The sequence below is a fragment of the Ovis aries genome, chromosome 10 (assembly GCF_016772045.2).
Source record: "Ovis aries strain OAR_USU_Benz2616 breed Rambouillet chromosome 10, ARS-UI_Ramb_v3.0, whole genome shotgun sequence".
NCBI lineage: Eukaryota > Metazoa > Chordata > Mammalia > Artiodactyla > Bovidae > Ovis > Ovis aries.
In genome coordinates this window covers 67,246,212-67,273,584 of record NC_056063.1, presented here as the reverse complement: position 1 = coordinate 67,273,584, position 27,373 = coordinate 67,246,212, and the positions used below count along the sequence as shown (strand labels likewise).

At 36.9% G+C, this 27,373-nt stretch overlaps 1 protein-coding gene across 2 annotated transcripts in view; it reads right to left on the bottom strand.

The window, feature by feature from the left end:
* The window catches only part of GPC5 (glypican 5), a 1,587,384-nt gene that overhangs the window by 664,674 nt on the left and 895,337 nt on the right, over positions 1-27,373 (bottom strand). Inside the window, exon 8 of one of the 2 annotated variants that reach the window (XM_060394594.1) lies at positions 1-27,373. This exon is cut by the window's left edge and continues 1,017 nt beyond it. The exons of the other annotated variant lie outside the window; for it this stretch is intronic. Coding sequence (XP_060250577.1) covers positions 27,372-27,373 — 2 coding nt within the window. The 3' untranslated portion in view covers positions 1-27,371. 2 annotated transcript variants of the gene reach the window in all.

Below are 27,373 nucleotides of genomic sequence, written 5' to 3'. Positions count from 1 at the left end.
TTGCTTCTTGACCTGCACATAGGTTTCTCAAGAGGCAGGTCAGGTGGTCTGGTATTCCCATCTCTTTCAGAATTTTCCACAGTTTATTGTGATTCACAAAGTCAAAGGCTTTGGTATAGTCAGTAACACTAAGGTAGACATTTTTCTGGATGATTTCAATGATGTAATGGATGTTGGCAATTTGATTTCTGGTTCCTCTGCCTTTTCTAAATCCAGCTTGAACATCTGGAATTCACAGATCATGTACTGTTGAGGCCTGGCTTGGAGAATTTTGACCATTACTTTGCTAACATGTGAGATGACAGTTATTCTAGACTACAACTAATGTAGTAGGAAAAGTATGTCCATTTCTACAAAAAGTTTGGAAAACAGACATTAGAGAATTACACTGCTATTAAATATGCTAGAAAATATATACTTGATAGTGCATTTAAATATTCCACCAAATCATGTTATTGATCTTAATCATGTAATTGTTATTTTCAACTTCCAAATATAAACTCAGCTGCTAGCCATATAGCTTAATCATTAGTTGTCCTCTTTGGCATTTTTGGAAGTGATATGGCAGAAAATATATGGAGAAAACAATTTTTTGATGACCCTAAGCTGGAAAGGATTCCTTGAGATACAGGATATTTATCACTGTGTGGCAAGACCTTTGTGAAGTAAAGTGTGTGTCGCTCAGTTGTGTTCGACTCTGACTCCATGGACTATATCCCACCAAGCTCTTCTCTCCATGGAATTCTCCAGGCATGAATATTGGAGAAAGGAATTGCAAAACATTCCAGGGAACTATCCCCACCCAGGGATCCAAACCAGATCACCTGCACTGCAGACAGATTTGTTACCATCTAGATTCCATAACACCCAATACAATACATCTAGGCTTTGAAGTATTATCTGATTTCTAAGATCAATTTCCTACTCTCTATCCCCTAAATGTTATATGTCATGGAAGAAAGGGAAAAAAGTATGTTAATAACAAGAATGGAATAATCCTTGGAAAGCACAAAAATTCTTATTCTTAATAGAAAGTAATGAGAAGAAAAATGATAAAGAAATGTTGTATTGGAGAGGATGAAGAAAAAACTTCTGCCTTATGACATTAAGCTGAGTTCCCTGGCTGAATGGCAGAAAGCAAGTTTGCACTGTGTATTGGTGCAACTTGGGGATGTATCTTTTGTGCTGCAAACAGCCTGTTCAGTTCAGTTCAGTAGCTCAGTTGTGTCCGACTCTTTGCAACCCCATGAATCACAGCATGCCAGGCCTCCCTGTCCATTACCATCTCCCGGAGTTCTCTCAGACTCACACCCATCGAGTCAGTGACGCCATCCAGCCATCTCATCCTCTGTTGTCCCCTTCTCCTCCTGCCCCCAATCCCTCCCAGCATCAGGGTCTTTTCCAATGAGTCAACTCTTCACATGAGGTGGCCAAAGTACTGGAGTTTCAGCTTCAGCATCATTCCCTCCAAAGAAATCCGAGGGCTGATCTCCTTCATAATGGACTGGTTGGATCTCCTTGCAGTCCAAGGGACTCACTCTCAAGAGTCTTCTCCAACACCATAGTTCAAAAGCAATTTCTATATTAGTATGAAAGTATTTAACAATATCAAGGTGATAACTTATCTCACAAGGCCTACATTCTAAGTTTGTTTCCTTGTATTCTGTTTTACATTTCTAATTCTCTCATTTTCTGTATAATGGAGAGACTTTAACCTCCTTCATATTAAGTTAAAGTGGCTACTGTGAAATACAAAATGGAAACTAAGGTATTGCACCTTCATGCTAGGATATAAGAGACTGGCACCCCACTGGTAGCTGAGGAAAGCATGACAATGGTAGGGCAGGAATTCCAGGACAAGCCAATAGTTTTATCCAGGGTTTGGTATACTCAGGATATACTAATGAAGCAATGAGAGAATGTGAGAGTAATGATGAAAAAGTGATATGAGGATCTAATTATCTATCATTTGGCCCATTTTTTTCCTTAAGGCTTTGGAAATAGTATATTTACATTATTCCATTAACTTGAGGCTGTACACCACATGAAGCATGTTTGAATAAAATACCCATTATGATCATCTATAAGGTAATGGAATCTATCATCCTCCCACTAAGATGTTTTTGTCTCAGAGCTTAGGCAGTACCAAGTCATAGACTATCTGATTGTTATCTGCCAGTCATTCCCCTCAAATAAACATTTTAAGTATGCTCTGAAAAATAGATGAGGTAGAACACATGGCATTAATGCTAATATGAAGCACCTTTCCAACTTGTTGGCCTCCTGGCCCAAACTCCTTCCCTCTAAAAGACAGATGGAGAATGACATATCTATTTTCTTTATTACATCAGGTCTTAACCCAACATTAATATCAATTGAATAAAAATCAATTTCAAAACTTCCCCCAAATGTCACATTATCCAAATAGATCATGCTGTCACAAAATGGACTATCTATTAAAGCAATAAAAGTAAAACACAAATGCCCCGTGTTGACATTTCACTGCAGAGCATCTCCACTAATAAGATTCTGGCTTCAGTTCTAGTTGTTATGCACTTATGAAACGCTAGAAACCAAATATAAATCAAATGTTATAAAGCAGCTCCAAGCTCCATGACAGCACAAGAACCTACAGAAAAAACGGCAGGGAAGTTCTGCTTCTCCTCCCCTCTACTTCTTGATATGCTTATTGTGTTAAAGCTTTAAGTTTAGGAAAGGAAATACCTGACTATAAATACTATGCACATTGTAAAGCCTCAATAGGTATTTTTATTAGATATATTGTATCTTATATTTTATGTAATGTTCGATCATATGCTGTTTAAGTGTGTTCACAATTGCATTTGATTGGCTAGAGTGATATTCCATTTAATTGCTATTTTCTCCTTCCAAATTCCCCAACTGAATCACTAACTTGACTATATCCTTTAAAAGGGGTGATGAAAGTACTGCTTTGACTGCCTTACTCTTGATCTTTCACCAGTGACTAAGTTTTCTATTTCTAATTACATTTTCTATTTTGATTAAAAGGTACATATATAAGGCAACCATAGAAACAAAACTTCCAGTTGAAGTAATATGGAACCCATTTCCTAATTAAGGAGGAAATAAAACTTTTAAATTTAAGAAATCAAGTAGAAATACAAAAAATATTATAAGGTATTACAATCATTTCTGAAAAATCCATAAATTCTCTTACGGTTTCTTCATTCACTTATTAGCAATCATTATTGATATATATCATCCATTCATTTAAAACTACTTTTCATAATTTTTCACATTTCCTAATCATTTGGAATTGGTAGTTTTATACTTTCACTAAGTTGTATTAAAGTTTATTTTTGCTCTTTTACAAAAATTCACTAAAACAGTAAGTTAAATAGCTTCAGAAAGAAGCCAATATTTGAGCAATTTATACACTCAAAAATGCAGGATTAGAAAAGTGTGACGTTTTTCCTCTGGAAACCATTTAGTCTTATAAAATTGTGTGTGTGCTAAGTTCCAAAGCATCTTTCTGCACAATGATTTGATAAATATTAGGGAAATTCCATGGACGGAGGAGCCTGGTAGGCTGCAGTCTATGGGGTCGCTAAGAGTCAGACATGACTAAACGACATCACTTTCACTTTTCACTTTCATGCATTGGAGAAGGAAATGACAACCCACTCCAGTGTTCTTGCCTGGAGAATCCCGGGGACAGAGGAGCCTGGTGGGCTTCCATCTATGGGGTTGCACAGAGTCGGACACGACTGATGCAACTTAGCAGCAGCAGAGATTCATATTCACTAATGCAAAGGCACAGGACATATTCTTAAGTTCAAATAATTTTCTTTTACTTGCTAAATCAAATGAATATCCAAGTTATTTTTTTAAAAAACAGCATATGATTTATGAGGAAGACTGGGGAATTTTACCTCTTTATCTGATAAGTCATTTCTACTACTTCTGGGGCATAAAGTTCTAAAAAGGGGTAAGAGATAAATATCAACTTCTTTTCATTGTCCAAACCTTTATTAAAATTTAACAACCTTTTTCAATATTTACATAGAGTACTATATTATCAAATGTTTAATGTCATGAATTAAAGTCTTTTTAATGTGAAAGCAGTGAAGTTTTTCCATTGACTAGTACATCATTCTGCTAATATAATTAGTGGTAATTAACCATTATCTCTTAATCAATTCTTTAAAGCTAGCAGGAATCAGTTTTACATCATTCTCATTTAGATGAATAATGTATAATCTGCAGAGATTTATTTTTGTCCCATTTAGGTGAAAATATATTTTTCATATCTTAGAGATGATGACCCATTTACCTTACCAATGACTAACCAATGTCAATATTTCCCACACAATACTAAATTCTTTATTAAAATGTAGGAATTTTTTTTTTGCAGAGTTTGACCTCTAAAGCATTTAGTAAACTTTCAATTTCCTATGCAGTATGTGAGATACTGACTGAAAAGTGATTTAGAACCATGTAAATCTTTTCATTCTCATTTATATATTATATTAACAAAATTAGAAAACACTAAACACGTAAAACAATTTCATTTATAAAAAGATAACTAGAAGTCATTAGTCACTTGCCTATTTTGTAATGAATCACAGAATTTTTATCATTTTTATAAATCATTTACCTTTAAATTTTAAATATGAAGGTGTTTAGCATGTTGCTACAATATTTTGATGATCATTTGTTACACAAATGATATTACATAAAAATTGAAATAAGTTTTGGAAAATTGATAGAATTTTCAGCCATTTTTGTTATTTCAACTACTTTGACAACTGAAATTTAAGGTCCTAAGGATTAAATGTATAGCTGTTAACTCATAGAAATAGATGTTCTTTGCTTAGAGATATTTAATCTCAAGAAAGTTGGTTTTGAAGTTTCATGTTAATTAAATCAATAAGATAGGAATGAAGATGGATATAATAGATTTTCTACCAAGAAAACATAAGAATGCTATGAACAGATGTGAAGGAAAAAATGGAACTAAATCTTGGTTTCTTAAGCCACATCACAGTTTCCAAGGAAAGGCTTAGAAGTAATTTAGAAAACTCATCCATGTTGAATATTTGGAGATTTGCAAGAGTCTCTGAAGAGAGTTTCTGTGAGAGATGTTATGCTTTTGTTGTTGTTCAGTTGCTAAGTTGTGTCCAACTGTGTGACCCCATCAACTGCAGCACACCATGTCTCCCTTTCCTTTGCTATCTCTGGAGTTTGCTCAAACTCATATGCATTGAGTCAGTGATGTTATATGTTATGTTTTTAGCACCCTCCTAACCACCAAGATACAGGACTAGCCAAAAGCTAGCTATTACTTCTGTTAATAATTTCAGCTAGACTTAACTGGGTTTTCCAAAAAAAATCTTGACATGAATTCTAGCCTTAGTAGATAGAGAAGATTGATTCCTGCATGAAAATGTAGGAGAGGAACAAGGTGGTTAGTTGCTCCAGCTGCATCCCAGAAGGTAATTGCTGTTGCAGTGGATTTAACTTGTTTTCCAGAGTCATAAATGGCATGAGAGTCTACCATCTGAAAGATGAGGACCCTACAAGTGAAAGCGAGCATAAGAATTCCATCAGAACCTTCCCAAATGGATCACTGAGGGGGCGATGTGACCTGAGCATAGGTCCATTTCTGAAGCAGAGCTGTAGAAGCAGTGAATCACCAGCCAGTGAGGAACTGCTTTGCTCAAACCAAGGCGGGAAACCAACACTGAAAAATTTATTGATTCCGTTTTAGGGGAAAAACTCAAGTGCTAAGAACCTGCAGTTCAGTTCAGTTGCTCAGTGGTGTCCGACTCTGTGACTCCATGAATCACAGCACACCAGGCCTCCCTGTCCATCACCAACTCCCAGAGTTCACTCAAACTCATGTCCATTGAGTGGGTGATGCCATCCAGCCATCTCATCCTCGGTCGTCCCCTTCTCCTCCTGCCCCCAATCCCTCCCAGCATCAGAGTCTTTTCTAATGAGTCAACTCTTTGCATGAGGTGGCCAAAGTACTGGAGTTTCAGCTTTAGCATCATTCCTTCCAAGAAACACTCAGGGCTGGCTTCTTCAGAATGGACTGGTTGGATCTCCTTGCAGTCCAAGGGACTCTCAAGACTCTTCCCCAGCACCACAGTTCAAAAGCATAGGAGAGTCCATGTAACAACATTCAGTCACTGGTATCTGTCTCTTCCTTGCTTTGATTTTATACCAAGTATCACTGGTTAGTAAAATTAGAAGCTCAAGTCAAAGATTTAAGCAGAGAAGGAAGAGATTTTTTTTTTTTTTAAAGGCAGACTATTCTAAGTACTGGACTGAGTCTATTTTCCATTTAACTTCACTGAAGGAGTTTTATTATTCTACAATAAGTAGAAAATAATACTGTCTTCCTCCACAAAATACATTTCAAATGAACACTGGGGAGGCAAAAATTAAGCCTCTTACACTCCTTTCATCTTATTTGTTCAAAATATTACATGAAGCTTCAGCTTGCCTTTAGAGGCAACCCAGAAATGAAACTAGAAAAGAAAGGAGAAGGGAGAAAAACTGATTGTGATTAAATGTTTACTCTAAGGCAAACAACTTATAAACCTGAAGTAAATGAGAGGACCTGAATTGACAATTATAAATGGTCCCTACCAACATCAGAATGGGAGCTTGAAAGCAAACTGAATTCAAATTTAGATAGAAATTTCACATGTCCTGTATACCCAAATTGTTTTCTATAAACACCTTTGCTGGGCACATACTGTTAAAATTATCTTAAACAAGATTGCGAATTTATATCCCTTTGAGTAGTATGTGAAAATGCAAACCTTACTCTCTCACAAAACTCTTAAACTTTCACCAATATCACTGGCAAAAACACCCCAAAATCTCAGTCACAAGGGTATCATGGAGTTGATTTTGTCTGAAGTCTGTTTATGAAGATTTAGAGGTTACCAATAATCATTAACAAGGTTTGAGTCTGGTATTAATTACATTTACTTTCAAGATATAAATTCTATTTACTTCTCAATCCAATATGTTTAGAGCTGTATTATGAAAATAAGTCCTAAATATATCTTACCCTTTCCCCAGCTATAAATGAAGAAGGGTTCAGATTCTCCTTCATTGACATCAATGCACTGATCAGAAAACAATTATACACACTTTAATAGGGGCAATTGTTGGAATGCATAGATGTTGTTAAGTCTCAAGGTTCAGTTCAGTTCAGTTGCTCAGTCGTGTCCGACTCTTTGTGACCCCATGAATCGCAGCACGCCAGGCCTCCATGTCCGTCACCATCTCCCGGAGTTCACTCAAACTCATGTCCATCGAGTCGGTGATGCCATCCAGCCATCTCATCCTCTTTCGTCCCCTTTTCTTCCTGCCCCCAATCCCTCCCAGCATCAGAGTCTTTTCCAATGAGTCAACTCTTCACATGAGGTGGCCAAAGTACTGGAGTTTCAGCTTTAGCATCATTCCTTCCAAAGAAGTCCCAGGGCTGATCTCCTTCAGAATGGACTGGTTGGATCTCCTTGCAGTCCAAGGGACTCTCAAGAGTCTTCTCCAACACCACAGTTCAAAAGCATCAATTCTTTGGCACTCAGCTTTCTTCACAGTCCAACTCTCACATCCATACATGACCACTGGAAAAACCATAGCCTTGCCTAGACGGATTTTTCCTTTATGAGCTATAATTTCTTCTATATTTTTCAACAAAGATTTGGTAAGCAACTCATGACTTCAGTTCAGTCACTCAGTCGTATCCAACTCTTTGTGACCCTATGGACTGCAGCACACCAGGCTTCCGTGTCCATCACCAACTCCCGGAGGTTACTCAAACTGATGTCCATCAAGTCAGTGATACCAACCAACCATCTCATCCTCTGTTGTCCTTCTCCTCCTGCCTTCATCTTTCCCAGCATCAGGGTCTTCTCCAAAGAGTAGTTCTACACATCAGGGCCAATGTATTGAAGTTTCAGCTTCATCATCAGTCCTTCCAATGAATATTCGGGACTGATTTCTTTTAGGACTGACTGGTTGGATCTCCTTGCAGTCCAAGAGCCTCTCAAGAGTCTTCTCCAACACCACAGTTCAAAAGCATCAAGTCTTTGGTGCTCAGCTTTCTTTATAGTCCAAATGAAAACATCCACACAGGACTACTGGAAAAACCATAGCTTTGACTAGACGGACCTTTGTTGGCAAAGTAATCTCTGCTTTTTAATATGCTGTCTAGGTTGGTCATAGCTTTTCTTTCAAGAAGCAACCATCTTTTAATGTCATGGCTGCAGTCACCATCTGCAGTGATTTTAGAGCCAACGAAAATAAAGTCTGTCACTGTTTCCATTATTTTCCCATCTATTTGCCATGAACTGATGGGACCAGATGCCATAATCTTAGTTTCCTGAATGTTGGGTTTTAAGCCAACTTTCACTCTCCTCTTTCACTTTCATCAAGAGCCTCTTTAGTTCTTCACTTTCTGCCATCAGAGTGGTGTCATCTGCATTTCTGAGGTTACTGATATTTCTCCCAGCAATCTTGATTCCAGCTTGAATCAACTTAGTAAGGCAGTTTTATAATAAATTGGTGACACAAAGCAAACTCCAAAATTTATTACTTTTCATATTATTACACATTTTAAATAAAACCTTTTCTTTCTTCTGGGTAATTACTTAAATATCAAAAGGCAGATTCATTTAGCTCATAAGACTCAAGGTATTACCAGGTACTCCCCAGCAGATTTTTTCTACTTCAAGTAATTCTTTTTGACTTTGTCTTGAATCTTTTCAAAGACTTATCTAAAGTTAAATATCTTGTCTCAGCTGAACAAGTTTACTGCTGCGTGTTTATACTTTTCCAAAGATATTCAGCAACTATTTATTCATATGATTTTTAAATGAAAAATCAGTAATACAGAAGAAAAGATCAAATAAGGCATATTTGATTCCATGTTTTATAAATGAAGGAAAGGAATATGTTTAACAGAAGGTAATAGAATAATTTTGTCCTAGGAATTATCAATTAGAGGATTGATTATAATTGGCAGGAATTCATAGTGAGCAAGGTAAATGTTTTCATAGTAAATCTCTTCTTTGTCAATAAACAAATAGGCTAAAATTAGGTACATGCTACACTTTGAAAGCACAGAGTTAAACCACTTGAAAATTATGAGTAAAAGTGATGAGAAAATCTTATTAAATAAATGGTGGAACTTAAATTCACCCATAGCTGTAGCAAGTGTCAGAGACTCTCAAATACTGAGGCCTCTAGATAACCACTGGCAATATTCCAGATTTAAAAGTTCTGGAATGATAGGGGCATTTGTCTGTGTAACTTAACCTAGCTGATTTTTAATTTTCTTCTACCTTGTTACATAAGAGTATGTCTGACAGAAACTTTATGCGTATTCAAGGTAATAATGTGCTGTTTGCAATGAATTAGACATACATGTATGGACATATGACAATACACTATCTTTGAGTGACTACCATGTGCCAGGAGCTATCCCACAAGAATAGCTATATATCTATTTATCTCCATTTCAAGCTAACAATTTCTACAAATAAATTAAGCCTGTTCCAAGAATATATAAAAATTATAGTTAAAGAAATGATGGCCCGTTAAAAAAGTAAAATACACATTCATTTCATCAGTGCTGTTTGACCTGCTTCAAATAATTAGAATACAGAATCCTATTGATTCTAATGCTAGATGATTCTGAAGAGATCCCATAAGGGTATGTATATAAGCTTCCCCAGTGCTTCAAATGGAAAAGAAACTGCCTGCAGTGTAGGAGACCCGAGTTCCACTGCTGGGCTGGGAAGATCCCTTGGAGAAGGGAATAGCTACCCATTCCAGTATTCTTGCCTGGAGAATCCTATGGATAGAGGATCCTCGCAGGCCCCAGTCCATGGAATAGCAAAGAGTTGGTCACAACCCAGCGGCTAACACACACACTTAATAAGGGTATGCAAAGAAAATTATATAGAATCATCCCCTCTAAAAACATTGTGTACTTTTTTTTGAAGTTAGTAAGCCTGTGAGAAATCCTTAGAATATAACTAAAAACAACATAAAGAGATAATAAATGGAGAAGAAAAATGACAATATTGATAGAAGCCAAATATTTTGCAAGTTCCAAAGGCCTTGAAGCCAGGGACCCAGCTGTGTTACTGTTGAAATAGATCTCTATGCTAATATTCCAAAATCTATTAAGGGAGCTAATGGAGAAATCCAGACTAGTAGTGACTGCAAAAAGGAAACACCTGCCCAAGAAACTGTCTTTCATTCCTTAAGATGGGGCCTGGATATGGTATTTTAAGTTCACATATCCTCATTAAAAATTTTAAGTTTATATTTTGAATATTGAAAGACATGTGACATTAAAATAACATTTTTAAGATTATATGTCTAGATGCATAAATCTGTAGAAGCCAACATTATTGCCACCTAGAACCTGAAGTCCTTCTCATGTTTTTAGGTGTTCTTCTGTGCAAGTTCACCAATTCTTAAAACTGTGGCTTCTAAATGAAGAATCACAACTCTTGTTTGAAGTTCAGACAGTATGCTTAGCTCTTTTATTCCCCATTCTAATTAAGTGTAGAGGGTTTTGTGTGTGCGTGTGTGTGTGTTTTGTTTTTTGTTTTGCCTGCTTTCACAGCTGTTTTACCAATATGTTCCTTTCTTTAAGAGGTACTCTGGAGTATAAAGTTATAAAAATCAATTCATTCCCATTTGTCCACACAAGTTGTTCCTGTTTCTGGACATATGAATAAGAGTAAGGAACTAGTTTCAAACGACTTTACATGAATATATACAAACTTCATTAAATGCAGAATACCTGTCATTACCCAAAAGGTTCTTCAAAGAAGTTTCCTATTTAATTGAGCATGCCTAGGGTATTGACTGGAGAATATCTGATTATTCAACTGTCAGTACTACCTGTACTTACTAATTCAAAAATTCTGTCTAAGGTCTCAAATTTCTATCCATCTATTCAGTCTCCCGCCTGCAGTGCAGGAGACCCACCTGCAGTGCAGGAGACCTGGGTTCAATTCCTGGGTCAGGAAGATCCCCTGGAGAAGGTAATGGCAACCCACTCCAGTATCCTTGCCTGGAAAATCCCATGAACAGAGGAGCCTCGTGGGCTGTAGTCCATGAGTTTGCAAAGAGTCGGGCATGACTGAGCGACTAATACTAACACTTATTCAGTGTCCTGATTGGTATCTATGTCTAGTATCTTCCTTTGTGCAGCTTTATCCTCCATCCTGCTCTCTCTCCCAAGAGGCTGACATGTATGGATTACTTTCATTGGTTCTCATGCTTCTTTGGCTTGGAATCAGGGTTGCCAGTGGGGAATCCCAGTTGGATACCAAAGGAAGGAAAAAGCTTAGCATCTAGTTTTCCCATTCGTTCTTTCCCTGTGAGGTTGCATTGGTCTGCTGTGGCCCTTGACTACTCTCAAGACCACACAGCAATGCAAGACTCTTCCTATCTTCTGCTCTTCATCCATTCAGCCTCGGGTACAATCAGATGGGCTGCTACCTGCTCTGGGTTCTTTTGATATATTATTTTTAGAAGTTCCCTTACATCCTGTTAACATCCTTATAATTAACCATTTTGTAAACAAATCCTACTTGCACTAGCCTATTCATTGCCTCTTGGGACCAAAATGTTACAATATCTTCATCATTTTGACCTTTCTAAAATTAAGCTCATTAATTCCCTCCAATCTTTTGAATTTTTTTAGAATTCTGTTAATATGACCATTTTTCTAGCCATGTTATGAAATTTGATAAAACCATTATAAGGTTTTTAGAGCAGTGTAATGAAAAAGTCTAGTTCATGTATATCCTTTCATTTAATCTCGTAACTTCTGCATTACTTGTACTGCACAGGAAGAAATTTGCTTTGCAGCATGATGCATTGGCCATTCAGAACGGTATCTTAACCTCAGTGCATTTGGCGTTCACTAAATACACATGACTTCTCTTACCCGATGACTAGAAGTTAGTTTACTTTCACTCTATCTTTAATGTCTCTTATTTCTATTTTAATGTCCCATTATTTCCAGCCATAGAGCCCTAAATAGATTTCCCACCATCCCTCCCAGTGTATCAGCAATAAAATAATCTTTCTTAGAGCTCTCATGGTTTGTCCAACTTCCAAACCCTACAGTGACTCTTCACTACCACTAATAATTTCCACAGTCTCCAACAGTCTACACTTCAAGCAACCCCTCAAGACTTATCTCTCATTATTCTCCTCATTATTCCCTTCATCTCAGTTCAAGTAGATGAATATGATTGTACCTGATTTTCTCTGTTCATTTGCTTTCCTCACATTTTTTCCTGTACTGGGAAAATCTTCCTTTCTTAGTTGATAAGATACTCCCCATCTTCAAAGGCTCAAATAAAGTATCACTGTAGAATACTTCTGCTAGAAGGAAATCACTTTGCTCTTTGAATTTCCACAGCATTTTCACACCCTCCTCTTTATCACATCATGCTTCTATTTTAGCTTCTGTGTGTATATTTTGTATGCCTATCATGTATTTCAGATTCTTTTGCAAAAGGAAATCAGTTTTATCCACATTTGCAGCTCTTAGGAGGTCACTGAAACCTGACTGACTCAAAGAATTAGGTTCAAAGAAGACATTTGTAATTTTTTTTTTCTTTTTTAGAAATATCAACTCAGTATTACCAGCAATGTTTCTTTAGTTTCTCATCACTGCTATTAACTACATTTCCAAATCCACTTTCTATCTTGTAATAACAGCTTAGGTGCCTTGTGTAACTTTATAATAACCTCTAGCAGAGGAAATATAATCCAGAAAAAAAAAAGTTTTGTAGACTATTTAAGAAATAATGGAAATATAAATATATATATATATGCCTATACATCTAAATATTTGCCTATATATGTAATTTTCCATTACATTCTAACACCTAGAATGCATCTATCATTTTGTAGCATCAAAAGTAAAAAAGCAGAAATAAGAACATTTCTTACAGTTTTATATTAATGATGTGAGATCCATTTTTAACATGTTGGTAGATATGTAATAAAAATCTCATTGCAACATACAGGGACCTTCTTTCTCACACGTATTTGCATTTTTATAATGTAATTACCTTCAATTAACTAGAGATATCTACTGTACAGCATATTCAAATATCAATCTCTTGCTTCACAAATAAAATGATCTTCAGAAGCACAGGTCTTATTCCTCTTCTATTAAAAAAAAAAGCAAACAAACTACAAGCCATATATTCAGAGTCTAGCCATAGCATTAATACTTTACCAGACTTCAGTGCTACATCAATGCTTGTTTAATGTTTCAAGTTACTAAAATTCCACCTGTTCTCAGATATTTTATCTGAAGATAGAACATAACATTCAAGGAGATAACCACACTGCAGAGGTTAATTTACCTTTTGACTGCATAAATTCAGCTTGAGATAATTATAGTAGGATGTTTGATGTTCTCTTTGTTTCTAACTACATTTCACATTTCTCTACATTATTGGATAACACTGTGCTATAGATGGTAACCAGCTTCCTTTGGATCACACATGATTTAAAGATGGGCCAGAATAAATACACCTAATTGAGGCTATTACTGGTCACTGAAGAGGGCATAGGTAAGCACGTTGTGCTGTAATCTTACAGAGGGGCTCCATCCAAGTCTGTCTTTACTATGCCTCTCCCACTACCACACCATTTCAAAGGAAATAGATATTGTCTTTCAGGGTCTTTTATGTGCCAGGCACTATGCTAGAATATTACATATATAACTTATTTCTATTCTCTAAACAAAAATGCATTTTAAAATTGAGGTCCAGAGAAGCTACCTTGTTCCCATGGTCATGGTGGGAAAAAGGCAGTGAGATGAGATCCAAAGTCCATTGTCTTTTCCAGGCTCCATGCCACCCTCCAAGAATGGTCCCAGAAAACAGCTAAAAGTAGCTGCCATAAAGCATGATATCTGCTCAGAAATATATGGTGGTGGGCTGGTCAAGAGGCCAAAAAAGCTGCTTTTATTTGTAGCATTTGACCATCATCATGGTGTAATTATTCCCACCCTAACTAATTCCAAGCTACCAACCTGAGGTCACTGAATGCAAACTTGGAAGAAGTGTGCATAGTTGGCTCCTATCAATAGGTAAGAGCCAGCTCTTGCACACTATTAGTTACTCCAAAGGAGAAGAAATAATACTATCAAGGAAATCAACTGCAACTGGTGAGTATTGAAAGGTAGGTGTGAAGCAAATATGGCGACTTCTGCCCAGACATCAGGCCATCAACAGTGAGTCAGACTTTTTTTTTGATAAAGCAATTACTTCATTAACTCAACCACTTTCACAGTCGAATGATCAATTCTTATAGCAAAACCATCTTCACCAGAAAGTGGCAGCAAGAAGTCTTAGATTAAATCAAGGTGGCAGATACTTCACAAAAGAGGTTACTTTCTTGATGGAAGATACAATCTGTTCTTAAGCATGTAAAAATATAGCCTTAGGAAATATTATGGGTCTTTCTTACAACTTTTGACTCCAGTATATAACAATCATAAGTGTGCATATTCATGGACTAATTTATTCATTCAATAATTTATCAACTCCCATGCATCCACACTGTTCCAGACCCTGGAGATATCTCTAACCCAGCAGATTAAATTTCCTGCCAGAGCAAGTTTATATTCCATTAAGAAAAGACAAGTCAAATTATACATATAATAAGAAAATAAACTTTATATTTTAGTAGGGCTTTAAATGCAGAAGGCAATGGCACCCCACTCCAGTACTCTTGCCTGGAAAATCCCATGGATGGAGGAGCCTGGTAGGCTTCAGTCCATGGGGTTGCTAAGAGTCAAACACGACCGAGCGACTTCACTTTCACGCCTTGGAGAAGGAAATGGCAACCCACTCCAGTGTTCTTGCCTGGAGAATCCCAGGGACGGGGAAGCCTGGTGGGCTGCCGTCTAGGGTCGCACAGAGTCGGACACGACTGAAGCGATTTAGCAGCAGCAGGGCTTTAAAAGTTAATTTTCCAAAGCCCAAACTATTATTTGAAATGATAGAAGAAATATACCTTATGTATCTAGTACCCAAACATACTTATGTTATATTTTGAAAACCTAGAAGAGTCACTTAATTCAAAAATATTTCTTGAGTTCCTATCATGTATAAGCAGTATCTAGGAAATAGGCAAATTGTTTTTTATAATTCAGTTCTTTTCCCTCATCTTAAGAGATTTATAATGTAATGGAAGATGGAAACAAATACTAACAAGATATGAAGATACTAGATCATTTCAGTTACTGATGTGTACTATTAAAAGAATACTGTAACAGAATGACTACATGACAACTTAGACGAAACTGCTCAACAGAAGAGTTTCTGAAGATGTGGACTAGAAAAGATCTCTGAAATTGCTGTCTCTCAGGGCATTCAATAATCCCAATAACTCTTCCTGCCTCTACTCCAATTTTCAGGGGCTTGAGCCTCATTTCTTTTAGAACTCAGGTTAGTACAAAAGCAATCCAGGCTGAGGAAACAGAAAATGCAAATATCCTGAAGTAAGAAAGAATTTAGAGTATTCTACATACAGAAAGGTTCATATAGCCCAGGAACAGAGACGAAATCCATTACAAACAACTTCAGGGACTCTGCTAAATCATTTAGAGTCTGTTCTAATTACAAAATGGAATCACTGGGACATTAGAAGGAGGAAAGGGATACAGTCTGCTTCACATTTTGTTTTTTCGTTTGCTTGTTTTACAGCTTCACCCCTTATGACAGATGATGGCAATGGGGACTAGGGTTTGGAGAAACATGCTGATAATTGGGAAAGTGTTAGAACGCTGTAGAGATAAAGACACAAGCTGGTTCAGTCCCTGAGTCTGGTATTTCAAAAGACTTCTGCTCTGTATCAGTAGCTCACCTCTGCTTGAGGTGCTATCTGCCATAGGCCAACATTGTTTTCTTCATAGTAGTGTCTGAAATGTATACACTTTTCCTTGCCTGATGTCTACATGCACTAGAATGTAAATTCTATGGGTGCAGGGACACTGTCTAATTTATTCAGTTACATTTACAGGACACAGAATGCTGTCTGAGACAGCAGGTGCTCATTAAGTGATAAAAGAGTGAATTAATGAATAACTTCTACCCAATGGTTCTCATTCTATACCGTGGGCCATACAGGACAATTCAAGCAGTCTATGAGAAAGCTCTTAAAGTAAATCCAGCTGTTCTATACCTTTTTTCCTTTTTGAGGCTACTTCTACTTCCTTATTTCTCTCAAATACTTTAGTTCCTTAAATATCCTAGTTGATTTTAAAACTTTGATTAAAATAATAAGTAAACTTCCAATCACATATACAAAGGTATAGAAATTAGATATGATTAAATTAATAACAGCTGCTTCTGACTTTGCTTATGTTCTTTTTCCCTACTGCTCTTTGCCAAGTTTAACCTGCTGATTTCAGTATTTCTTGTATCATTCTGAAGGTTCAACAGACTTATCTTTTACTTATGATCTGTCATGATAAGCAATCTCTATGCCTGTAAACTGGGTCAAACTAAGCTCTCCTGTGGAAAAGAAGATAATTATCTTAACAATAGGACTCAGTGGTACCAACTCCTACTTGCTATCCATGAACTTTTATTATTTGGCAATACAAAGCTGATATTATCTGAAGTTATACTGACCAGCTCTTTACACAGCTAAGTTTGGCCATGTGACTGTTCGGGCCAATTAGATGTAAGCAGCAGCATCAGAGATCAAAGGGCACTTAACACTGTGTCAGAAGGAATGACCTTTTATTCACTTTCCCACTACTTGGAATGTGGATGTGTCCTATATAAGGACTGTTCTACATAAGTGATTTATGTCACCTCTGTACTGAGCTCCTCACTCACTCCACACTCTTCTCTGGGTGTGTATCTCTGCCCTGCTTCGGAGTTGGATATCCTGCAGGAGTTATGGCAATAATCTTGGAACCTGAACATTTAGTCATATTAAGGAGAGTATGACAGAAAAATGGAACTGTGGTCCCTCATGATAAGAGACACCGTAATAGTTCCCAACTGTTTAATCTCCACTTGTTTTATATGAGAGAAGTTTTATTCTTTACCCTTCTGTTATTTGGTGTTTTCTTTTGGGTGCAGATGAAACTAATCCTAGTTAACAAATTCAGTATATTTCTAAATTTCTATTTTATATGGTGTTTCCTTGTGACTTATAAGAATGACTTTCACTGAGGGGAAAAAAAAAAGACGCCACTATAGAGAATTGAAAAATCATTTTGACTACTTTTTAAGTTGATGGCAAAAGACAAAAATCAAAGATTCAACTCTAATTATATTCTTTGATGAATTAATTATATACGAATACATAGATAAGACTACTAGTATTTGCTTGTTGGAAAAATAAATATGATTATTGGTTTGATTTTATAAATGAAGAATTTAAAGTTTCCAAGAATGCTTATGTTTTTCCTGGATTTCATAATTGCCATTTACATGTTCATGGTCACTGACATAATTAATATAACATTTAAACAATTTTAACTACATTGGTCTTTGATGAAATATATTCCAAGTTTAAAAAATTGTATTAAATATTCATGAACTTGATCTGCCTATATTATAAGCATCTTAATCCTGTTTGAATTTATAGGTTTTCTAGTGAATTCATCAAATCAGTAGTCTAAGTATCCTAATATTTACAATAGTATATCAATATGAATATATATTCTACTTTAAAAATGCCTTATACACCAGAATCCAAGAAGACAAGCACAGCATCAGATACTTACTGAATTCTTAGATATGACATTCATTGTGTATATAAAGTTACTCACTGTTCTTCAGGAGAGATGGATATAAACCTGTATAACCCACCATGAGTGCTATGATAGGTATCTGGAGACTAGCTATACTGGCAATGGTGGAGTGAATCTGTGTTGGCATTAGGAAGAGAAAAAAACTTTAGCTGCCTTTTAAAGGGTAAGAACTATGTAGGTAGAAAAGCAAAAGGGAAACTGAGCCGGAAAGAATGCCCTGAACACAAGCATGGAAGCAAATACAAGCCACCTTTGTCACACTGAGGTAGGAGACAGTGGGCCTCAGGGCCAGACACCTGGTATTTGTCAAGTGGAGTAAAATTCAAGCTTTGTTCTCACCCAGACACTCCAAGGGCAAATCTACGGGTAAAAGCTGAACTTTGCTAAAACAAAGAGATAAGGTGCCCACTCTTGAGGTCAAGGAAGGCTTTACCATCTGCACATGCACAGGAAGGCTTCTTGAGGGTCAAAAAGGGAGGGGGCCCCACCCCAGAATAAGTGTGGCCATGCATGCAAAGGCCACTGTGGTGGGATTCATCACAGCAAAAAGTTACAAATGCATCTTGGGGAGGACCCATGGACCAGCCAGGTGTGAAGAAAGAAGCATGATGATTGGCCAAGGGTAAACGAACACCTGGACGGACTGTCCTATATAAATGATTTACATCACCTCTGTAATACCTCTAATAATAAACTGTGTGCCTGTTACAGTTTTTGCCTCCTTGAAACATTCTTGCTTTCAAAGAGCCGCAAAGGGCAGGGCCACTTTGCTTTTAAAGTCTCTAGTCCCTGGCAGTCTAGGACTCTTGGCTTTCATCCAGGTTACATCCCTGGACAGGGAACAAGATCTCTCTTCAGAATTGCTCACTGTTCTCCCTCCAAGATTAACATTATTTTCCCAATCACAAACGTTGGCCTACCACACTGATAGCACCATCCGCAGAAATTTCCTGACCTCTGAGAGTTCCATTTCAGACACTCTGCTATTAGATACACCACTTCCTGAATGTCCAGCCTATTGACTGAGTCACCATCGTTTCAGCAATACCACCTTTAAGTGCCTTCTCAGCTTCACTTCTTATTTGCCGGAGCTTTTAGGAGAGATTGTAGTTTAACCGATATTTCATGGTATAATCAAAATAGTTAAGCACATAGCACAAGAATCACAAAGAACAAAGTAAAACCCTAAACGTAGACTTTTATATTTTTAACTATTACCATATTTTATGGATTTAATTATTTTAACTTGGAATTCTAATCTGAAGACCATTTTGGGGAACAGATTTATTTAATTTTCATACATGCTGTATAAACAATTTTTTTTTTTTTCAAAAAATGAAAATGACCTGCCATATGCCATCATAAAGCTACTCAGGCTTTATACTTTACTACTTTACATTCCATCCTCACATAGCAGGATCTAGAAAAGTCTGAAAATCCAATTATGTCAGTCATTCAAAACTCATTTGTACATGCATTCCTTGAATAGATTTTACATATTTCATCAATAGTTTTTTTTTTTTTTTTTGCAAACAATGGTAAGTTGTGGTTGTTTTCATGTATCAAAAGTGATAATGCTAAAGTGGAGAACCAGCAGTGACAGTCACTCGAGCTATTTTGATGAACATCTCCATAGCATTGCCTATAGCATGAAGGAATATGGTGCTCTGTCAGCATCTTTTAATGTACCACCTCTATGGACACAGAAGGTGAAGTATTCAGAAGTCTGCACAAGACACATGGTGTGAAGACCATTGTCCTCTTGAGGGCTTTAAACACTACTGTCAGCTGGGAGCACCATTTTAAGTTTCATTAGTGGGAATTTCTTTCAAACTTATCTTCATTTATTTGAAGGCTAATGTGAAAATGGGCATATGGTATTCACCTGTATTATGAATGAAACTCTGTCTAAAACCAAATCTATGAACACGAGTACACAGGTGTACACATAAAACACTGTACATCTGCTGCAAACACACATATACACACATTAAATTGTTTTCTCACTCAATTTCATCGGCTGAGCATATCAGTAAATTCCTGTAAATTAAGTGCTTGAGGTTATTCCGTAATTTATAATCTGATTATTGTTTGCCAGAAGAAAGATATATTCATATAGATGAAGAATTTGTTACTCATTGATTTTTATTACTACATATTTGTAAGTTATGGATCGCTGTTTTGTTTAAAGTATGCAATTATATAAAATACGATTTTGTTAAACAAACCATATTTATCATGCGTTACCCCTGCTAGGAGAGTTATTGTACTAGAACCTAAGGGAGATAAATGGATAACATTTCCACTATGCAAAGTTTCTACTATGAATGTAATGTCTATAGCTCTTAGATAATTTGTTCAAGTTGAATAAGATGTTGACAAAACAGAATTAAAACCACCACTATGGTTGCTTTCATTCAGTTCAGTTCAGCAGTTCATGCTGAATTGCTTGCTTTGCTCCCTACTCTCTAGATACAGTCATTTCACATTCTGTCACGACCTTAAATATCCTAAAACACTGCATTTGTCCTATCACTATACCCTCCTGAATTTTTTTTTTTAATGTTCTGGTACTATGTATTCAGACAGGTTCCATGTGCCCAACCCCTTGCTACTAATCTATAGAAAAACAAAAATATCAGTATGAACAAACAAAAATTCTGAGCCAGCTCTGACTTCTGCTCATAGGGACCAAGCAGGGTATTATTACACAAGAAGAACACACAGAAATAAATTTAAGAAGCAAGTCTTTGATTGTGGGTTGAGAGATACTACAGGCACCCTTCTGTTACTCACACCTCTTTGTACTGGCCTCTGTAACACTAGTTTAGAATAAGCATTGTATCTACCAGAATTTAGCCTTCTCACCAAACTTTAAACATTACGAATTCTGTCATAGTTCTTAGTGGTGAAAGGCTGGATCAGGCAGCTTAAAATGAAATACAATATATATTTTAGTGAATAATGTTTCATAGACTGTCGCATTAAATATTACTAAAGTATTCTATTTGCTATTAAAATATGATTTACACTTGGTTAAAGTATCTAAGAATATGAACAATTTAAATAGTATTACAAAAGCAATTATATGTTCATTTCAGATCAGTGGCTCAGTTGTGTCTGACTCTTTGTGACCCCATGAATCGCAGCACACCAGGCCTCCCTGTCCATCACCAACTCCCACAGTTCACTCAAACTCATGTCCATCGAGTCGGTGATGCCATGCAGCCATCTCATCCTCTGTCATCCCCTTCTCCTCCTGCCCACATCCTTCCCAGCATCAGGGTCTTTTCCAATGAGTCAACTCTTCGCATGAGGTGGCCAAAGTACTGGAGTTTCAGCTTCAACATCAGTCCTTCCAATGAACACCCAGGAGTGATCTCCTCTAGAATGGACAGGTTGGATCTCCTTGCAGTCCAAGGGACTCTCAAGAGTCTTTTCCAACACCACAGTTCAAAAGCATCAATTCTTCGGCACTCAGCTTTCTTCACAGTTCAACTCTCACATCCATACATGACCACAGGAAAAACCATAGACTAGACTTTGTTGGCAAGGTAATGTCTCTGCTTTTTAATATGCTATCTCGGTTGGTCATAACTTTCCTTCCAAGGAGTAAGTGTCTTTTAATTTCATGGCTGCAGTCACCATCTGCAGTGATTTTGGAGCCCCCCAAAATAAAGTCTGCCACTGTTTCCACTGGTTCCCCATCTATTTCCCATGAAGTGATGGGGCCAGATGCCATGATCTTCATTTTCTGAATGTTGAGCTTTAAGCCAACTTTTTCACTCTCTTTCACTTTCATCAAGAGGCTCTTTAGTTCTTCCTCACTTTCTGCCATAAGGGTGGTGTCATCTGCATATCTGAGGTTATTGATATTTCTCCCGGCAATCTTGATTCCAATTTGTGCTTCTTCCAGTCCACTGTTTCTCATGATGTACTCTGCATAGAAGTTAAATAAGCCGGGTGACAATATATAGCCTTGACGTACTCCTTTTCCTATTTGTTGTATATGGTGACATGAGTCATAGTTCAATTAAGTGCCTACTAAAATATTTATATTTGATATAAGTCTTATTTTCTTAATAACAGCCATCAAATACCTTCTTCATGGGATTCTCAGAAGTAACAAATATGTGTATGTCTATAAAACCTACTTTTAAGTAAGTGGTTTAGAAGCCTGGCGTGCTGCGATTCACAAGGTCGCAAAGGGTCGGATACGACTGAGTGACTGAACTGAAGCGGATATTAAAAATCATATACAAAGTACTCAAGTTTATAATGAATGACACCTTTTCAACTTCACTTTTCCTAGATAGGATTTGGGGCTGTGCAGAATAATGTATGAAAGTGAAAGTGAAGTCGCTTAGTCGTGTCCAACTCTTTGTGACCCCATGGACTATAGCCTACCAGGCTCCTCTGTCCATGGGATTTTCCAGGCAATAGTCCTGGATTGTCATTTCCTTCTCCAGGGCATCTTCCCAAACCAGGGATAGAACCCAGGTCTCCCGCATTGTAGATGCTTTACCGTCTGAGCCACCAGGGAAGTCCAGAATAATGTACAGTACTTTAAAATAGTTCTTGCCACTCAAAAGGAAAAGGCATTTTTATTATCAACTCTTACCTGTTATACTCGCCTTAGTATTTCAGAATTGGTGGATTAATCACAGGTAATATAATTTTTAGGACTAGGTTATAATACTTTTACTATAAATGAGGCATGTTTCTCACCTTTATACTCAAGAAACTGTACCATAAAGGGTCCATTATTTTCATAAGGATGTTCAAAAACAAGTTCCAGTTAGACAATCATTAAAAATATATTAGTATCCAAGCAAAAAGATATTAAATTAACTGAAAAACATCATTAATGGAAAAATAAAAAAGATCCTGATTACAGATCCTCAACATGCAAGCGATGCAAGTTTGATCTCTGGGCTGGGAAGATCCCCTGAAGGAGGAAATGGCAACCCACTCCAGTATTCTTGTCTGGAAAATTCCATGGACAGAGGAGCATGGCAGGCTATCATCCATGGGGTCACAAAGATTCAGACACGACTGAGCACACACACAAACACACAAACACACACATCAAAGCTACTTTAGTGAGGCTAGGAACTATTGATTTCATAGATTTGATGTACCAATTAAGTTATTTTTATAGCAAGTACATCATAGCCAATATGTTTTAGGTTATATATGAAACATTAATATGCTAGATACATATCTATATTAAATCAGAGTTATCAAAGCACAAAACATTTGAATCATTGACTGAAAGCATTCACATGTCTTTAGTAAGCAGGTGCTATCTCTGCTTTATGAGGAAATGGATTCAGACTTATTTACTCTTTCACTTACTCCATCATCTTTATTTGGCACCTACCATAAACAGGCTAGGCCACACTCTGATTATTAGGAATATAATAGTTAATGAAGCAAGATCAAGTTTCTACTCTGAGCTTATTCTTGAGAAAGTATAGAGACAGGCAGATAGATACATAAATAAATGTGTCAAGTGGGGACAGTTAGTCATTCGGCTGTGTCTGACTTTGGGATCCCATGGACTGAATCCTGCCAGGCTCCTCTGGCCATGGAATTCTCTAGGCAAGAATGCATTCCCTTCTCCAAGGGATCTTCCTGGCCCAGGGATCAAACCTGGGTCTCCTATACTGCACAGAGTTTCTTAACCGTATGAGCCATCAGGGAAGCCCTAAGTGGGAATGAACACTATGGATAAAAATAGGTCAAGTGGCCCAAGAAAGCTATTTCACATATGGTGGCCATGGACAGACTATCTTTAGTTAAGACTTCAGTCAAATGAGGTTGAACCATGTATCCATTGGAGAGATGACATTCCAAAAAGACAACAGGGACTTCAGAGACTGGTGGGAATAGCTCAGAGTTTTTGAAGGGTGTTTATAGCACGGTATTCAAGAAACACCTCAGAGAGGAAATGAACAGACTTAACCTGAATGACAACATGGAATTTAAGTCGTTTTTACAATTATACAGTGACACTCCAGCTTAACAGGAAAATCTTAAATGTATAAATGCATTGTGTGAGTGATTTAGGAATCCAAAAAATGGAAAACAAAGAGCTGAATGACAGTGTTCTCTATTTTAAAAAATAATCTAAGGAAAGTGAAATGCAAGCCAATAGGGAAAAGATCTTGGAGCCAGACAGACCATAAAATTGTAAATCGCCAGGAATTTGTTGAAATCTTAGGAAATGCATGGAGTTTTCACAGACTGTGGAATATGGACACTAGTTCATTTTATTTAAATACCAAATAACTAGTCTATGGTAACTGATAATTGAGTAACATTTAAGACATTTCATGGAGCTGTTTCTCCACGTATTTCCTAATTGAGGGCAAATGCTCAAGCAAAATGCAGTGCAGCAAAATTCACTATTCTGAAAATCAAAATGACTTCAGTCTTATCTTCTGATAGGCTGATTCAAACAGAAATCAATATTGGGGTACTAAGAAGAACTCTGAATACTTTGAACGAACATCTATATAAATCATTTTGCCAACCTTTTGGTCAATAAGGAGTGACAGTGAGGTTAAAGTAACAAGAGGTCTTGAAGTTCAAACAAACATTAACAGTCAGCTCTTAGGAATGTTGGTAACTATGAAAAACTCCCATCTCCCCAACAAATTGGCAGACTCAGAGTGCATTCTTCTATCTTAACTTTCCTTGACCCTCTGTGCTTCATTCTACACAGTTAACTTGACCATTCTCTGTGAAATAATTTTTTTCTTTTACTCTGTAATTTATGGGTTTTCTTATCCCTCTCACCATTTTCTCAGTTTTCTTGAATGATTCTTCTCATTGGCCTATCCTAAATTTTAGGAGCCAAAAGAGTTAGATCCTGGGTACTCTCTTTTTAACTAAGCATACAAATCTACTCTCAAGGCTTTTAAAACTATAGGTTGTCCAATTTATACCTGAAATCCTGACATCCATTAACTCTACAATCCTGAATCTTACATTCTACTCTAAGATGACTGAAGTAACTAAGATTTACCTTAGTCAAAATCTGTAACTCATCTTTTCCTATCTCAGCAGTCTATCAGACGTCACCACAACTCAATGGTGATTACCATCCATGAAACTAGCCAAACTAAAAACATGAATTCAACACAGATGCCTCTAACCCTCTCCGCTGTCCCCATTCTATTCATTCTCTGCCATCATTTGCCCATTTCTGTTGACCACAGTTTCATTCAAGTTATGGGTCTGAAAAATCTGTTTTTCTCTAAATATTCCTTTATTTCCTATACCACCAACCTCTCAAGGTCTATAGTATTTACTCTGAGATCCCCTCATGTCAATATCACACCTTGTGAGCTTAACATATGCCCAATGTTTGGGGTACTTGCCTTAGGGCTTATGGTCATGTGCTTAATCTTTCTGTGCATGCCACATGGTTCGTCTCATAGCTATGAAGCACAAGTCCTAATGAATTTTCTATCTAGTTTGATATATCCCTTAAAGGGATCAATAGCAGTTTAAGTGGGACCAGATACAGATTTGGGATGACTTTTTCTATACCATGCAGTTTCTCAAACATGAAAATGTTTTCTAAGAACACCTTATAAATTAAGGAAGTTTATTAGGAAAAAAATCACAGAAATCATGCTATAGCCATTAGGAAAGGGCTTTTGAAAAGCTGGGATAAAACAAAACAGTAAAACCCAAGTCTGATAAAGTGGGAGTCTAATTCTGAGCATGTCCATTCAGAGAGAGACAAACATGTTAGAAATGGTTTGCAAGGTGAGGTACAGGCTGATACTGCGGTCACTTAAAAATCAATTAGATGCTGTCTCGAGGGAAGCTGAACAGAATATCAAGTGCTGACAGAACGTCTTGACAAGCTGAGCAGATTTCTGATTTTTCTACTTTTTCCTTGGCTATAATAGCCTGTGTTGTTAGAGCATTTGAGTTCAGAAAGTATTTAGTTGCCAAGATGAAACTGTTTCTTCAGAACCTGGTAAATATGTGGCAGAAAATTCTATGCTAAAACTCAAAGGGCTTCCTTAATTTTTTTCCTAATGTGATTAATACTTCTCTACCGTTAGATGAACACAGTGCAGCAAGTTCAAAGAAATAGATGCTGGTTCCAGAGACAGATGACAACTTCAAAACTCACTTGTAATTTTTTTTTCCCCCAGAATGTAAAATGACACATTTTAACACTTTCCAGTAAAATCACTGTAGTCATTCAGAAAAACCGAATGCACTATTTTCAAACCATGTCCCAAAGAGGAGCTATAGTCATTCAGTTTTTACTCAAAATGCCTTTCAATATATTCCTCTTTTTCCCCAAAATACCATTACTGTGAAAAGTTTCAGCTCTGAAAACTTATTGTCATTGTCCAATTTGATAATAAAGTTTATTTTCCAAGATTTTCAAACGAAACATTGTATCTCAATTTTGTTGAAACCTCCGCCTCCAAGTGCACCCATTTCTCTCTATTCTTTCTCTGTGATTAATTTCTATCATCTTTCCCATGGTAAGTCCATGTCTTCAATAACTCACTTGTGACACACAGATATCTAGCCCCCCAAATTTTTATCTCCTTTTACTGGTTCCTACACCAATAATTCTGGAAGAGAATCAGATTCTGGCAGAAAAACTCTTAAATGGTCTTTCTTTCATACCAAATGTTTATTTTATTTAAGATTATGCCTGAGTGATAGGGAGTAAATAGTCCTCTAAAGAATAATGTAATGTGCTTGGTTCTTGGCAAAGACATACTAACTTAATTTGTATGGATTTAAGAATATACTCAAAAAAAAACTATTTTCTCTCTCCAGCTATAGGTATTCCATCTAATCCGCATGCCTGATTAGTATTCATAAAGAGGATTTCTTCTAAGCCCTTTTAATTTATTTCTGTCTCTACTTTTTCATAGTTTTAAAGACATTAACTCTGTTTTCCAGAATTATTTACATTGCAAGAGATAGGGACCAAATTTAAACTAACTAGTAAAAGAGGTAATTTGTTGATTTATGCAGCAGAAAAGCCCAGGGATAGCTGAGGTTCAGGTTTGGCTGGATGTGGACATTCAGACGAAATCAGGAGTTTCTCCCTATTGACAGTACTGCCATTTTCTTTGTTGACTTTTTTCTTCTTCTAAGTAGGCTCATTCCAGCATGGCTAATAATTGCTACAGCTTTACAAACCATAAGGAAATGGCAACCCACTTCAGTATTCTCACCCGGAAAACTCCATGGACAGAAGAGCATGGTGGGCTACATTCTATAGGGTCGCAATGAGTCAGACACAGCTGAACAACTAACACTTTCACTACAAACCAGAAACTCAGCTAAAATGGATAGAAATCCTCTTTTAGCTTACTCTAGTAGTAATTCCAGGATACTGGTCTGGCTTGGGTCACTAGCCTGCTCCCTAAATGATCACATTGGCTAGAGGAATAAAATGCTTGAATGTAGCTTATTCTCCTTCTAAGAGACAGGAATAAGATTATTCTTACCTGTAACACATGGGTTGAAAGAAGGTGGTTC